Here is a 15,782-nt window from a genome sequence, read left to right on the forward strand (position 1 = left end):
TTTACTTCCCCGGCTATAACTCTGTTGTTGCTGCAGCAACATAGCTATAAAGAAAAATAAAGGGATAATTTTGGATTTCTGGTTTTTTTTAATGAAATTAGATTATTGAAATTTTCATGTTTTAATTAAAAACAAGTCGCTTAAAAACTTTATATTTTTATGAATAAAACTCAGATTTTTTTCATTAATTTTGTAAATTTTAGACAGGTAATTAAACTTATCGGCCTATACGAAGATATTCATGGTACATGGGATGCCAGGTAAACCGGGTATATCATGTATTCCTGGCAAAACCTGGTAACGGAACCATAACCGTTTGTGAAATTTTTCACTCCGTTGGGAATCACATAGTGCGTAGGATGCAATTAAAGAGATGATTATCTTCAGGATGACTTTCAAAGGAAGCATAAATAGCATTTTTTTGGTAACTAAGTTAAAGCATGGGACCTTCTGCGAATTCTTTTCCTTCCTGATTACTTACAGAACCTTTGATGATAAAAATGGCTTAACAGGAAGATTCAGAGGACTCTAATTTCTAAGAATTCAAGAATCTCCTTCTCGCCAGCCGTCTGTATGATAAACCTTACTTAATAAACCTTACTTAACATAAACCTTACTTAGATAAGGTCTTCTAATTCAGTGATTCCAAAACAAATTACTGTGGAGCATAACAGAAGCGCCTTGTTTCGTAAGAAACAGTAAGATATACGAATATCTGGGTTTACCGTATGCTTGAGAAGAAATACAGTGATTCGGTACAAATTATAAATTGCGGCTAAACAATTACGTGAATTTTTTAGCTATTAACCTAGACAATAGTGAAGGATTAACCCACCGGGTTGGTCTAGTGGTGAACGCGTCTTCCCAAAACAGCTGATTTGAAAGTAGAGAGTTCCAGCGTTCAAGTTATAGTAAAGTCAGTTATTTTTACACGGGTTTGATTGAATACTAGATCTTGGATACCGGTGTTCTTTGGTGGTTGGGTGTCAATTAACCACACATCTCAGGAATGATCGAACTTGAGACTGTACAAGACTACACTTTATTTACACTCATACATATCATCCTCTGAAGTATTATCTAAACGGTAATTACCGGAGGCTAAACGGGAAACAGAAAGAAAACCACAATAGTGAAGATGTTAAGAAGGCTAAATCGACACCACGTGTTGAATCTTGATGCTTATGTGATCTGAATTGAGTTGTACACGTTTCTCTTGCTTATTAATCCTTGTGATTGTTTTATGCATTTTTTAAGGAGTTTCGATGTAAGTCTCTTTACTTGTGATTGTATGTAACCATATTTATTTATGGTTTCTTTAATATTCTAAAAGACTGTAAATTTTATTTTAAGACAAAAAAAATTGTAAATTATATTTAATTATTAAGCGGTGTATTCTTTTGTTGCTGCAGTTTGTTCGGCGTTCTTTTTTTTAAATTTGATAACTGGAAATCGGCTTAATATAAAAAACAAGATATATGTTGGTATTTTAAATTTATTTCTACAGATATAATATCATTTATCTGTTTAAATGCAGTTTTATGATACAGAACCATTTATTACCTTCTTTATATATATTATTATAAGACCTGATCTCATGTTTATTATAAAATGTTTGTATATTATGTTTTTGTACATTTATTTCTTCTTAAATAATACTTAAGAATAAATTGTTAAAGAAAAAAGATGGTTGGATATTTTCTGTAAAATAGAACCATAATATGATACTGCATTTTATTGTTCAATTATATACGACATTACATTTATACACGCGATTTTACCGGTTAATTTTATCTTTTAAACTAAAACAGGTTAGGTTTATATTTTATTTTGCTCTAAATTTGGTTTTGTTTTTAATTTTATGATAGTTACATTATACAATCATCGTAAGTATTTCAATAATAATCATTTGCAGATAAATTTTGATTAAAATTACTGTTATAAAATTGTAATTTTATTAATAATTTTTTTCTACTACTAAAGAAAGTAATACCTGAAGATAAAAATACATCCAGTTTTAAAAAAAAATAATATAAAACAAATCACCTACGAATGTGAATGCAGTTGTTTATCCGAAGGGATATTTGAAGAATTGTAACCTAGATCGATATACAATAATTAGAATGCAATGTTACATTGTTCTATATTCAAGATTTATTAGTTAGTCTTGTAAAAAATATTGACTAGATTGATAAATTAACAAAAATAATATTTATAATTTTTGCAGGTAGGAACTTTATTGAATAATAAATATCCATTTATTTCACCCCCTTTTCTTTATCATAATAATAAAAATTATTTTAAAAATAATCATTTTTATTACTATTATTTCATTAACTAAACCTATTATAATGGACTAAACAGGCTAAATTGATTGTATACATCCCAAAAAACATGATATTAGTTTTATCAGTGTTCTGCCATGTAGCAGGTCCTTACATTGTACTGGTTCTCCATTCTTTTCTATTTTCAGCTAACCTTTTTGAATGAACGTAAATTTTTTCTACCTTAATATCATCGAGTAGTTTCCGTCTTCGTCTTCCTTCCCTCTCTTACTATTCACAGTACCCTTTAAGACAATCTTTAACAAACATTCTTCTATAATACATGTTCAATACAGTTTTTTCTCTCAAAATCTGCAGTAGTGATATACCTTCTCACACTCTCTGTAACACCTCATTATTACTAATTCTGTCTCTCCACTTTATTTTTTTCCATCCAGATCCACATTTCGAAAGCTTAAAACCTTTTTTCATTTTCCTTGAATAAAGTGCACGTCTCCGCCCCATATAATGCTACATTCCGTACAAAATATTTGCCTTATCTTTTCCTCAGATGTTTTTCAACTTTACGCTACACAACAACCTTCTCTTTTTATCGAAATCTTCTTTTGCCACTTCAATTCTATTTTTTATTTTCATTGTACATTTTGTATTATCACAGAAAGGCTCCCAAGATATTTAAAGGACTCCACTTCTTCACTTTCTTCTGCTTCTAGGTTTTTTTCTTATCCTTGCCAACCGTCATACATTTGGTTTTCTTACTATCGACTTTCATACCAAAATCTGTTATTGATATTATCTACTAGCACCATCATCAACAAATCTGAACTCTACTATCTTCCCGTAAAAACACACACTTCCCTTTCCTTCAATGTACTTTTCTATGATCTCAAGGTAAATGTTAAAAAGGTTAGATGAAAGACAGCATCCCTAACTAACAACTCTTCTAGTCTTACCTTCCACTGTTAAGTAATTCCCTACTCGAACTTTCGCGTCTTCTTCAAGGTACAGCCTACTTATTAGACTTATTTTCTTCCAGACAACACCTTTATTTTTTAGGATGGTCATTAGTTTATCCCATTGTAGTCGATCAAAAACCTTTTCTACGGAAACTTGTTGATGAATATACAAATCTCCTTCTTTCTCGAATTACTTTTTTCCAGTAGTTAGCTTATACTAGAGTTACAAATGGACAATTATTTTTATTTTGACTAAAATAAATATTTAAAAGAAAATTAACGTAAACAGGATGCACATTACAGATTCTACTCCCCTACCAAACAACACTATCATATCTTCTTCCTTGCTTTATTAATATACATAATGACTAATATTACATATATAATTCCTGTTGTGAGACAAAAGTCTCCAGGGTAAGCAGTAAAACAGTAAAATTTCAAATCAATTTGGTCTCATTGAACGGAGTGTCATTCTGGAGTTCATTCTATCGTCCTTCTCTTCCCGAGTCAAGCCATGTTTCAATCGTCGATCTTCCAACTGCCTACACCAACCGTTCTTCGGTCTTCCTCGTTTCTTGACTGGCGGGATATCAAGAGCCATTATCTTTTTTGTAACACTTGAAGGGTGCTGAGAATCAACCTTTTCGAACCAATCGTTTCGCTCTCGAGAGATTTTCTCCGCCACTGACTCTTTTATTTGAAGGGAACCTCGTTTTCGTTCGCCTCTGATACGGTCCCTCTTAGTCACACCAAGAGACATTCGACACATTTTCATCCCTGCGGTCGTGAGATCTCGATCAAACTGCTCGTATCGTGTCCAACACTTTGCTCCATATGTAAGTGCGGGTCTAACCAGTGTAGTATACATTCGGCCCTTAAGTTTTGGAGGCATACGCTTGTCACAAAGAACAGCCGAAATCTGCTGCCACCTCAACCATGCCACGGTGATTCGATGATTCACATCTTGCTCACAGCCGCCTCTTCGATTCAATATAGATCCAAGATACATAAAACTTGTACACTTGGGCATAACTCGACCGTTGATCATAATGTCAGACGACGGTGCTTGTGCGTCGCTGAATGGCAAGAACATACATTCCGTTTTGGATTCACTGATCTTCAGACCGTGACTTTCAAGTGCACATTTCCAGCGATTGAAAACATCTTGTAGCACCGCAACACTTTCACTCGCGAGACCCACATCGTCAGCAAAACGTACGCTCAGCAGCAATTCATCTACGATGTGCGATGTCAGATAATTAATAACAATGTTAATAACAATGTAATGGGCTCAGCACGCTACCTTGATGTACCCCCCATGTTCACATGAAAAGCCGTTAATGTTCCTGCAATGCATCTCACCCTTGCGGTCGCATCGTGATACATGTCCACAATGATTTCAACATATCGTTCTGGAACACCGTGACTTCTCAATGCCGTCCATATCAAATCTCGCGGCACTCGATCGAAAGCTTTCTCAAGGTCTATGAATATCACATGCAAATTCCTAGCAGCATCTCTAAACGTTTCCACCAGTATACGCATAGCTTGAATTGTTGATCTGCCAGGCACGAAACCACATTGATTAACGTGAATTTTTGACAGTACAATTTTCATCAGGCGGTAAACAACACTATCATATATACCTTGACAAACCATACATAATTACTAACCTGACGGAGAACATTGCTTAACTATACTACATACAGTTAACTTGAAAAAAATGCATGCATCTAGATAGTAGTTCGGTGTTTATATTTTTCATTACTAGTGGTGATCGTTCCATGACGTTTTTATCTCTTCGTGTTAATTTTTTAAAAAAGGTTACTATCGTTTGCTGTTTACTTTTTGTCAGTTAATATATTGTGTATATAAAGTGTGAGAGCGTTTAAATAAGTTAAACATGCAAAATAAAATATCCAGAAATGCTGCTAGTTCCATAACCTTTTCCTTTCTTTTTTCTGTCTAGCCTCCAGGAATTATCGTTCAGGAATTACTTCAAAGGATGAATGAGGATGATATGTATGAGTGTAAATGAAGTGTATCCTTGTACAGGTCTCAGTTCGATCATTCTCGAGATGTGTGGTTAATTGAAACCCAACCAACAAAGAACATCGGTATCCACGATCTAGTATTTAAATCCGTATAAAAATAACTGTCTTTACCAGGACTTGAACGCTGGAACTCTTCTACTTCCAAATCATCTGATTTGGGAAGACGCGTTCACCATTAGACCAACCCGGTGGGTTAAGCTCGTAAACCTATATTTTCTGTATGACATCACCACATTACAAATACCCAGAAATTCTCTGTGTACGGGGACAATCAAAAAATGTTAAATAGAAATGGTATAGTAAAGTGAATTAAAAAACTAAAATGTTAATGTATAATCTTTCGGGTTACGATAATGTTAATCAAAATGGCGGTCATTTATTCTTTCTCTGCTGGTTTCAAAAGTGACGTACAATACATCCCAAGTAAAATACCACTTTAAACACATCTACAATAAACCACTACTTGGGATGTACTACTAACCATTTTTGAAACTAGCTATGAAAAATGTAAAGTGGCCGCAGTTTTAGTTAGGCTGAAACATTTTACTTATTTTTATTTTTTAACGTCCTTTAAAATGATGTATCACAACCTTATTTCCATTTAAAATTGTTTAGTTCTCCACATGAGGACCCCGTTAGTCACACTCTAAGCGATGGTCATATATCGAGAAATAAATCGTTTCGAGGTAGGAACACATTTGCTAAATTCATTTTTCTTGTTTAGCTGTTGAAAAGTTATTTTTAAGATTTACTATACTTCTTTAACACTAGATTTGTCTCCTATATGCTACTTACCATTCAGCAAGTTTATTTATTTTTTTTTACGTACGGTGTTTTCAACGTTGTATTGTTTGTATAGATTTAACTCTGTTTTTCGATTTACGTACCGTTAATTGAAAGGTGAATAAATAATGTTCACACAAATAAATAATATCTTTCTCTTTTTTATTTTATTTCTACATTTAGACCTTTTCTTCTAAATAAGTTATATATATATTAGCTTTCTAACTTTAATAAATCACTTTTTCATCTCTTCCTGGCCATCCTAATTTTCTTCTACCAATTAAATTGTAATATTTTAATATTTTCGGATTATGAATATTAGCTGAATTCTCTAAATGAAGATTTCATTATTTTTTTTACCGAACTTTAACTTTACGTCTACCGTCGCTCCGTTGTTTATTTTTCATAGATGTCTATTTTACTCGGTCTAACCTTCAAAATATAAGTGCTGTTTAAATTCGAATTTTTGAAGCGTTAATATTAGATTAATTTTTTGGTACATAAAACCAGTGTTGCATACCGTGTAGGCAATACTTGCAGGCACGTAGCTAGGATTTTTTTTCGGGGGGCTAACGGGGCTGATGGTAAAATAATAATGAAAGTTATTTTTATTAAACGGTTTTTTATACTTTATAGCATTTGAAAAATACAAAACATATGCTTAGATTTAATACATCATTTACTACGCAAAGAATCATAATGTTAGTATATATTTTTTTTAATAATCCACATTTATACTTCACACACACACACACACACACATATCTACACTCCAATAAAAGTTATGAATTATTAGATTAGAAAGCTAGTCGTCGTTCTTTTTTCTCACCATAAGATCTAAAACTTCATCAGAATTAACCGTAATATCTCTATGCACTGACAAAGAAACTAATGAACTTAATCTCCCATCCCCCGACTTGTTACGCGCATTCGTTTTGACTCGCTTCATTGTGGAGAACGACCGTACATTAGTACATGTTGTTGCCGGATGAGTCGCTAAAACTTGCAAGAGATAATGGATATTCGGCAAATATTCTCTATTGCAAGGATCCAATACTTCAATCACTTCTAGATGGTATTTTAAATTTAATGACTTTATCTCCTCGCACCAAATAAGATAATCCGGTTGGAGGACAGATTCAGAACATTTATTATCATAATACATCGCTAAGAGTTTTAGTTAATCCACTTTTCCACTTAATCAAAGAACATGAAAACTTTTTGGACATTCTTGGAACCCCATCTTGCTGCCTACACATGTGTTTTGAATGCGACAAGCAGATGTTGCATTTCTGGGTTGCGGGAATTCCCAGTTATCAATTATTTTTATTAGTAATGCGTCAGAGTGAGCGCGGCGCTCACACGTCGAGTGACGGAGTTACTCTTACACGGTCGATTAACGGCGGGTTAAGGTATATAGGAGGGAATTAATGAGTAGGGAGATGATTATCCACCGATTTATCTCAAATTTTTTTGAAAGTACTTTTGAGATGTTATACATTATGAAAATGTAAAATGCTAAAAATGTAAAATTTTTGGACCCAACTTACTAGATTCAACCCCTTAATGACAAAGTCTAATTAAATTTTAGCAGGCGCTATAGTGACCTTAGCTTCCCGCTCGCGGCGTGCGTGCGTGTACGACAACTACAATAACCTCAATTTGTGAAATTTTATCAGAGTTTCATTTGAAGTTTATCATCTAAATTTACGCCGAAATCGCCGAGAGTGTATCTGTTGAAGTTTATAGTTTTTATTTTTGAATTTTTGTTAAGATTATGTAATTAAGTTGTTTCTTTTTGTTACTGTTAATCTTAAGATTATTGATTCTATACGCAATTAATCGTTGAGATTTACAGGAGTAATTTTAGTATTAAATACGTGATGTTGTAGGAGGTCTATTTACGAAGCAAGGATCGTATATTATTTAATTTATTTTAAACGTATGTAAATGTAAAGTTTCAACGAGTACGGTTTCCCTTGAATTAAAATAAAAATATTATTATTTATTCGGTTAAAACCATATTTTATCTTTTTTATTTCGTAGTACTAGGTCGTGATTTATAGAATGGAGGCAGGTAAGATCAAAATAGCTTTTAAGACAAAATATTTTCAGTTTTTTGTTTAATTTACAGGGCCGATGTTAATATATTTTATAATCAAAATAAAATTTTAATACGCTTTACAAATTATTTACTTAGCAAAATATTATTTACGATGTATAATTTGCTAAATTAAATGTGAAAACGTGAATTTTAATATTGTTACACGTAAATGTTAATGCATAATTTCACATATTATTACGCTACATTTATTAAAATAAAGTTTTTAATGCTACGGTATAATTAACATTTTAAACATTTATATATGTACATTTAAACCATTAATTATAAACAGAGTAGTTAATTTTATGTACTGTTGTTCTCCGACAAGACGGAACTATTCCGTAAACACTGCAGTTACCAAAGAGTGGAGTTGCTTGAAATAATTATTTTGAGTCGATTTACATTCTAATTATAAGGTAACAAAAAACTATAATAAAATATAATTTAAATTACTCGGTAATTTTTACTTTTCCGGCGAATATAGTAAGAATATCTCTTTAAGAGCTATTCTAACTCTATGGTCTATGGATACGTATGGTTATCGTCAAAAATTGGGTACCAGGAGTTTTTTTGGAAATAATTACGTTTTAGGGTCCAGCTAGTTCAAATAGACTAAAAATAAATAGGTATATGTGTTTATGTATATGTATATATATATATATATGTATGTATGTATGCTTATTTATCGGCATACGTTTGTCAAAATGCTTTTGGCCTTATATCTCAGGATTAATCGAACCGATTTTCTTCAAAATTGGCTCAAATATATGTATATATGGGGGCATTGATCGTATATTAATTTTTTTCAAAAATCTTTTAAGGGGTGGGGGATATCGGGAAAAACCAGTTTCGATTTTGTTCAGAGGCACTTTATAAAGAAAATTTATTTTTGAAAATTTGTTACCTATGTTGCATATATAAATAATCCAAAAGAGATTTTAATCAACCCCTATCTCTTAAAATTGAAACACATGGTTTTTTCTCTACCTCACTTCAGTTATAATATTAAAATTTTTTTTGGTATTTTATACATCATATATGAAGTTATCAAAAAATGTCTAAAATTTTCCAAAATTATGAACCCAGGATCTTAAACACAAAATTTTTTTTCGTTCTTCTTTTAGCCTTTAACAGAGGCGATAAGACAATCGGAGTATCTGAGAAGAAAAGATTAGAAGCTTTTAAAATGCGGTGCTATAGGAGAATGTTAAAAATCAGATGGGTGGATAAAGTGACAAATGAAGAGGTATTGCGACAAATAGATGAAGAAAGAAGCATTTGGAAAAATATAGTTAAAAGAAGAGACAGACTTATAGGCCACATGCTAAGGCATCCTGGAATAGTCGCTTTAATATTGGAAGGACAGGTAGAAGGAAAAAATTGTGTAGGCAGGCCACGTTTGGAATATGCAAAAGAAATTGTTAGGGATGTAGGATGTAGAGGGTATACTGAAATGAAACGACTAGCTCTAGAGGGAATCATGGAGAGCTGCATCAAACCAGTCAAATGACTGAAGACAAAAAAAAAGAGGCGATAATAGATTTAGAGAAAACTTTACTTGACCAATTTTGTTAAGCTAAGACCTATATATTAATATTTCAGAAAACGATTTTTAAATTTACTCCCCACAACAATTAATTCTTCTTTTGGCTTTATTTTAATTTTATTATTAAAAAAAAAATATGTATTTTTCTTTGTGACACCTTAAGGGCAATTAAAATTTAAGTTGTGTTGGTCCCTAAAATATACCTCTGAGCTAGAATAGAAGCGATTTTTTTCATTACTGTGATAAAGTTATACTTTATTTTTTCAATATTTAATGTTCTTTTTTTTTGTTAAGGTTCACTTCATTTAGTAAAGCTTTTTCTAAATTGTGCCCACGGAGTAATAGAGCCCTCAAGATCAATAATATTGTATTTTTAATTTGGAAGTTTTGATGTTTAAATCTGATTTTCATAATCATTATAATTAATAAAAATTATACATGTTTATTATGAAAATAAAAATAAGATTTTTAATTATTGAATTGTAATGAAAAAGCTGAGCAAGGTATTGTGTGACGTGACCGGAATTGCCGGAAAAGTCATGCAATTATTTTTCAGCTTTTCTTTTATTAAGATTATATTTTTAAGAAAATATCCATAAAAAATATTGTGAACTTTAAATAATTTAAACTAGTTTCATTAATTGATTAGGTATTAATTGATAAAGGTAAAAAAAAAATGTTCAAACAAACTGCTGCCGAACCAGAAATTTCAGGTATTTTGAATTTAAAGTAAAATTTTGTTCTTTCTTCAAATTAGTGATTTCCACTACTGGTCGAGCATTCACGATAAATTTTTGTAAATCTTTTACGTAATCAATACACAATCTCACTTCACTATTTAAATTTGCCTTTAAAAGAATTGAAGAAAAACTTGAAAGAGAAGAACCAATTTCTGATTAATTTTTAATTGTACTCCCGTCACGGCAGCGCAAAATAGGCAAAAATATATGCTCTACTTTAAATATGTTTTTTTAGTTAACGTTTTACTTAATTTTTTGGACTGGATTAACTGATTTTAGGAAATTTTGTACAATAACTTCTAGATATGGGTCTTTAATTTTGGTTACTATCGATCAAGGGATTGGCGAGATACGGTCACCATGGCTTCCTATCTCAAAATTTGTTAAAAGTTTTGAATAATTCTTTACTTGTATATTTGTATATTTTTTCTACAGCTATATTATTGCGTTTGAATTACGTTGCTGGAACTTCTATCATGATGAAAGAGTTTTTCATTACGATACAGATGATCAACTGATCAGAAACTTACTCTTTTCGATCACTAACCAATCAGAAGCGGGTGTTGTTTAATATATCAGCTGTTTTTTACTTTGATTTTAGTCCGATTTAGAAGTTAGCAGGCAAAGGTTAATTTGAAAGTAGACTAATACGGTAACTAAGTATCTATATTACACTGTTTATCATTTTGTTAATTATGTCGGATTTTGAGGAAGAAATGTCTTTAACAGTGATCGATATTAAAAAAAAATTCAGAACTTATATGACAAATAACCTATTACAACAAAATTATATTGTTTAATGTTTTTTTTTTTAAATTAGAAAAAATATATTCTGTGAACAATGTACTCTACCATTGATTTAAATCGATAATCCCAATAATTTCCCAGCCGTAGAAAAAGTACAGTATCTAACTCTCTGTAATGGCCATTAACACACTTTTGTAAAGTTTACTTACTTTGTAAAGTTAAACTTACTTCGCACTCGTGCATTAATGGATATCATTATCGGCTCGTTGCATAATGTACTATTAATTTTCCATTCCGTTTTCCTACTAAGAGGGTTGTTCAGAGAATAACCGAACTTTATTTTTTTAATCTTTATTATAAATTTTACAGGTCTTTGATTCTTCTCCCCTTCAAAGTACACTCCTCCACTATTCATACACTTTTCCCTGCGGTGTTTCCATTTCACGAAGCACTCCTAGATAGCTTTATTTGAAATGGCCTTTAAGGTCCCTGAAAAATTTGCAATGTCATCAATAGCCAAACGGAGTTTTTTCATCGCTGATTTTAATTTCGGAAATAAGGAAAAAATCGCAAGTAGCCAGGTCTGGCGAGTAGAGAGGCTGAGGGAAGACAGTCATCAAATTTTTGGCACAAAATTGACGAATTGACAAAGCTGGGTGCGCTGGCGCATCGTCGTGCTGAAGGAATATGAGTTGTCCCATCAAACTTTGCGGATTTTTTTACGTAACCGTTGTAAAACGCCTTGATAGTACGCATGATTCACTGTTTCACCTTAAGGCAGCAATCAAAATGCCCGATTCCATTAAAATCGAAAAAACAGAGAGCATCATTTTCGCATCGGATTGATACTCACGTGCTTTCTTGGGGTGTGGAGATCCTTTGCCAGTACAATTTGATGATTGAACTTGTGTCTCGATGTTGTAGCCGTAAACCCAGCTTTCGTCTCTCGTTATCATCGTTTGCATGAATGTTTATAGAAGTTACTGACAAATGTACACTTGATGTTCTTTCTACTGTTCAGTCATCAAACGAGGAACAAACTTTGCTACAACTCGATAACCTCTTCTGTAAATTCTTTAACAGTCAATTGACGATTTGAAGCACCAGATCGGTGATTTCTGAATCTGGGTGTCATCAGTTTAAGTCGAAGGCCTTCCTGGTCGAGGGTCCTCTTCAATGACTGAGGACCGCTTTTAAATCGGGAAAACTATTCGTAACATCGCGTACGACCCAGATCATCATCCCCGTAAGCTTGCTTCAAAAGTTGAGACATTTCTGTGAAACTGCTCCGGTTTCAGGCAAAATTTTACGTAGTAGAATTATTATGTTACTTACTGTTGCTCCCGAAAATAGCCCATTACAAAAATCGCTACTAACACTTAATCACGTGGTTTTAAATAAAAATAAAAGGAAAGATAAGCGCGATATCAACGATCCAAGAACATGTGGTTATAGAGGAGGTTATACGGAACACAATGCCAGCAACCTCACTAAATAAATGGCTGTCGACGAGATGTTCAGAGCTTGGAACGACAGTAGGAATGCGGCGCAGAGGGACGGTAGACACACCGACTCATCAGTGACGTCAGGAGCTGGGTAGAGGGAAGCAAGGTGATAAGAATTACGAGCTTTCCCAGTTTCTATCAGGGCACGGATGCTATCATGATAACCTGTACCGTATTGGTAGGAGTACGACGATATGCTGCTATGATTGTGGGGAGGAAGATACGGCGGAACACGTAGTGTTTTTTGCACGAGGTGGAGAGAGACTTGAGGGCCGCCATGATGGGCCACGACGCAGTAAATGTGGGTAATGTATTAAGTGTGATGTTGGGTGACAGGTATGCTTGGACGAGAGTAACAACTGCGGTTTCAGCCATAATTCGAAACAAGACAACAGTGGAGAGTGGCAAGCAGGGTGGAAGTCTACAGTTGACCTGAGGCGGAGCGACCGATGCCGGATGGCTGTTGGCGGCGGGGGCTCGTCGGAGTCGCGTTCGCCGATGATCCCCTGGGGACGTCTTTCTGGCTATTCTAATTCGGTGACAAGAGCACCCGGGTGTTTGCTCAGGGGCTTTGTACGTACCATGTTGATTAGGTTTGGCCCCTGCGTGACTAGAAGTTGAGGTTTTTTAGCGGGTGAGAGCCCCGCACTTGCCGACAGTGTGTGGACCGGGCGGCGGCTGGCAGAGCTTTTTTCTCCCCCTATGGAAAAAAACCCTCACTAAATATATCCGTTGGCGCGTAATTAAAAATTAAAAATGTTCGGTTATTTTCTGAACAGACCTTGTAAGTAGTAGTGTATCGAGGGCGAAGTGTTCGATGGCCGATGTTTAATGAAACGACTATTTATTTTGACTAATAGACAATAAAAAATTATAAATATTACTTTTAAAAACACCCAAACTAGGGAAAAACAATGAGAAAATATTTTTTATGTTAGCTATTTTTTTTAGTAGTTCAAGTAGTTAAAAAATATGCATTTTTTAGATTTTCTTTTAATTTTCTGAATATAAATTGTAGCAACGAATGAATTTTTCTTTTCTTAATAAACAAACCGTTCTTGATTTTTATAGTAATTATGAAAAATTATTAAGTAAAGGTACTTATTGTTTTACGCAACTTATTTTATACTCTATTATTTTGTTTATAGACATATTTTTGTGGATTGTATGAGAATGGTTAGTTACACTGTATATTTACAATTTAGTCATGCATATTTTTTTTTATAAGTAACCCTTATATTATTTTAAATATTTTACCGGTCGTTTTTTCTTTCTTCTTTAATGTAAGAATAAATGAAATAGAAATTTAGTATGGTAATAAAAGAAATACAAGAAATTATTATTTATTTAATAGAATATACTCGTATATATTCGTAGTATATTGTTTCGTGTAATTTTACTGCAAGGTTTCGCTGCTAGCATATTCTAATAACAATAATAATGTGATACGCATTTATTCATAATACATTATAATTTATTAGAATGAACAATCTAGTTTGAAAAAATAAAAACATTTTGCATTCATAACTTCATGTATTTCCTGTTACGCCCTAATGCGTGATTTCCTTAGTAAAATGCAACTCGTGCCGTTTTTTTGTGTCGTTTTTTTAAAGCCATTTATAGAAATCGGTAAGGGAAAAGCATGAAAAATTGATTAAATTAGATTGAATTTTATTGTTAAATTTGAAAATAGTTTACTCATTTTAAATGATTTATAAAATTGGTTCCGTTTCAATTAGTACATCTTTTATAAATTTATTTAAATCGTTTATTGACCACTTTCATTTTTTTTTTTTTAATTGTAACAATCTTTATTTTTCAACTTTTGTTTTGTTTTATTTAATTCTAAGGTGTCTAAATTAGTTATTATTAAAAATATTTTATGCCTATTGTTGATGACTTACAGTTAGAAATAAACAGACTCCAATTTGTCTTTCGTTCCCAGATTGCCTTATTCTATTTTTCTACAATTTCATGAAACGTTTGCTTTTCATTGTTTTAATTTTTTTGTATCTCGAGTCAGTTGATTAGTTTAGTGCATTTCTACATTCTCTTTCATTATTCTGCATATTTCAAAATGAATATCGGAGTTTTAAATCCGTGTAATTTTTCTCAAATTTCACGTACATTGATTAATTATACGTGAAATAAAAGAGCAACTCAAACACTTTTAGTTGTGTGCAACCTTCAAAGTCTACAGATTACGGTTTGCGTGCTAGTTTCGCCAATGAAATGATGCACCGTGACGATGAAGGCTTTATGTGTCGTGTCGTATTCAGTGATGAATTAACATTTCACGTTAATGGAAAAGTAAACGCTCATAATGTGCGGATCTGATGATCAGAAAATCCTCAAGAAATATTGCAGTGTAAACCAGACTCCCCAAACCTATTGTTTTTGGCGCCGTATCTCAACGGCAAGTTTACGGAAGCAAGTGTGTCTGGAATGAACCGTCTTCATATGATTTTTTCTCAACTGCAATGCTACCATTATTTATTTGTGCTTAATTTTACCACAAGATGGCATAACCTCCTCACTGGCATAACGCTGTACGTGATCGGTTGAATGAAATTCTCCCCGGCCGCTGGATCGGTCGCCGGGGACCAGAAGACAGGGCTTGTTTCCTGTAGCCTTCAGGTTCGCCCGATCTGACCCTGTGTGATTTTTTTCTTTAGGGGTTTATAAAGGATTAAGCGTATGTGCCACCGTTTCCGGTTGACCCATTCGACTTGAGATATGGGATTGAAGTAGCTGTCGCATCAACTAATCCAGAATTGCTGATTAAAGTACGGGATGTACTCTCCTACCGGCTGGATGTGTGCCGTGTGACGAATGTGCTTACATTGAACTCTTATAGGAAAGTCTGTTTGAGTTGCTGTTTCATTTCATGTATAATTTACCAATGTAAGTAAAACTTAATAAATATTACATAATTTAAAGTTATGTATTGAGTTTTAAATAATCCAACATTCATTTTGAAACACACGGTACATTAATTTCTTTTCTAACATTCTAAATCCTCAATTTATCTGTTTCATATAGATTTCTGATTTTCTAATTGT

General features: G+C 33.0%; 2 protein-coding genes across 3 annotated transcripts in view; one reads left to right on the top strand and one right to left on the bottom strand.

Annotated features, from left to right (window-relative positions):
* Positions 1 to 15,782, top strand: part of LOC142328224 (uncharacterized) — an 890,790-nt gene that overhangs the window by 596,639 nt on the left and 278,369 nt on the right. The gene's annotated exons all lie outside the window — the stretch shown is intronic.
* On the bottom strand, positions 3,684 to 4,289 carry LOC142328375 (uncharacterized). The gene has a single exon (XM_075372082.1). The coding sequence runs from the start codon at positions 4,287 to 4,289 to the stop codon at positions 3,684 to 3,686; it is 606 nt and encodes a 201-aa protein (XP_075228197.1).

This window comes from Lycorma delicatula, chromosome 7 (genome assembly GCF_047948215.1).
Source record: "Lycorma delicatula isolate Av1 chromosome 7, ASM4794821v1, whole genome shotgun sequence".
NCBI classification, from domain to species: domain Eukaryota; kingdom Metazoa; phylum Arthropoda; class Insecta; order Hemiptera; family Fulgoridae; genus Lycorma; species Lycorma delicatula.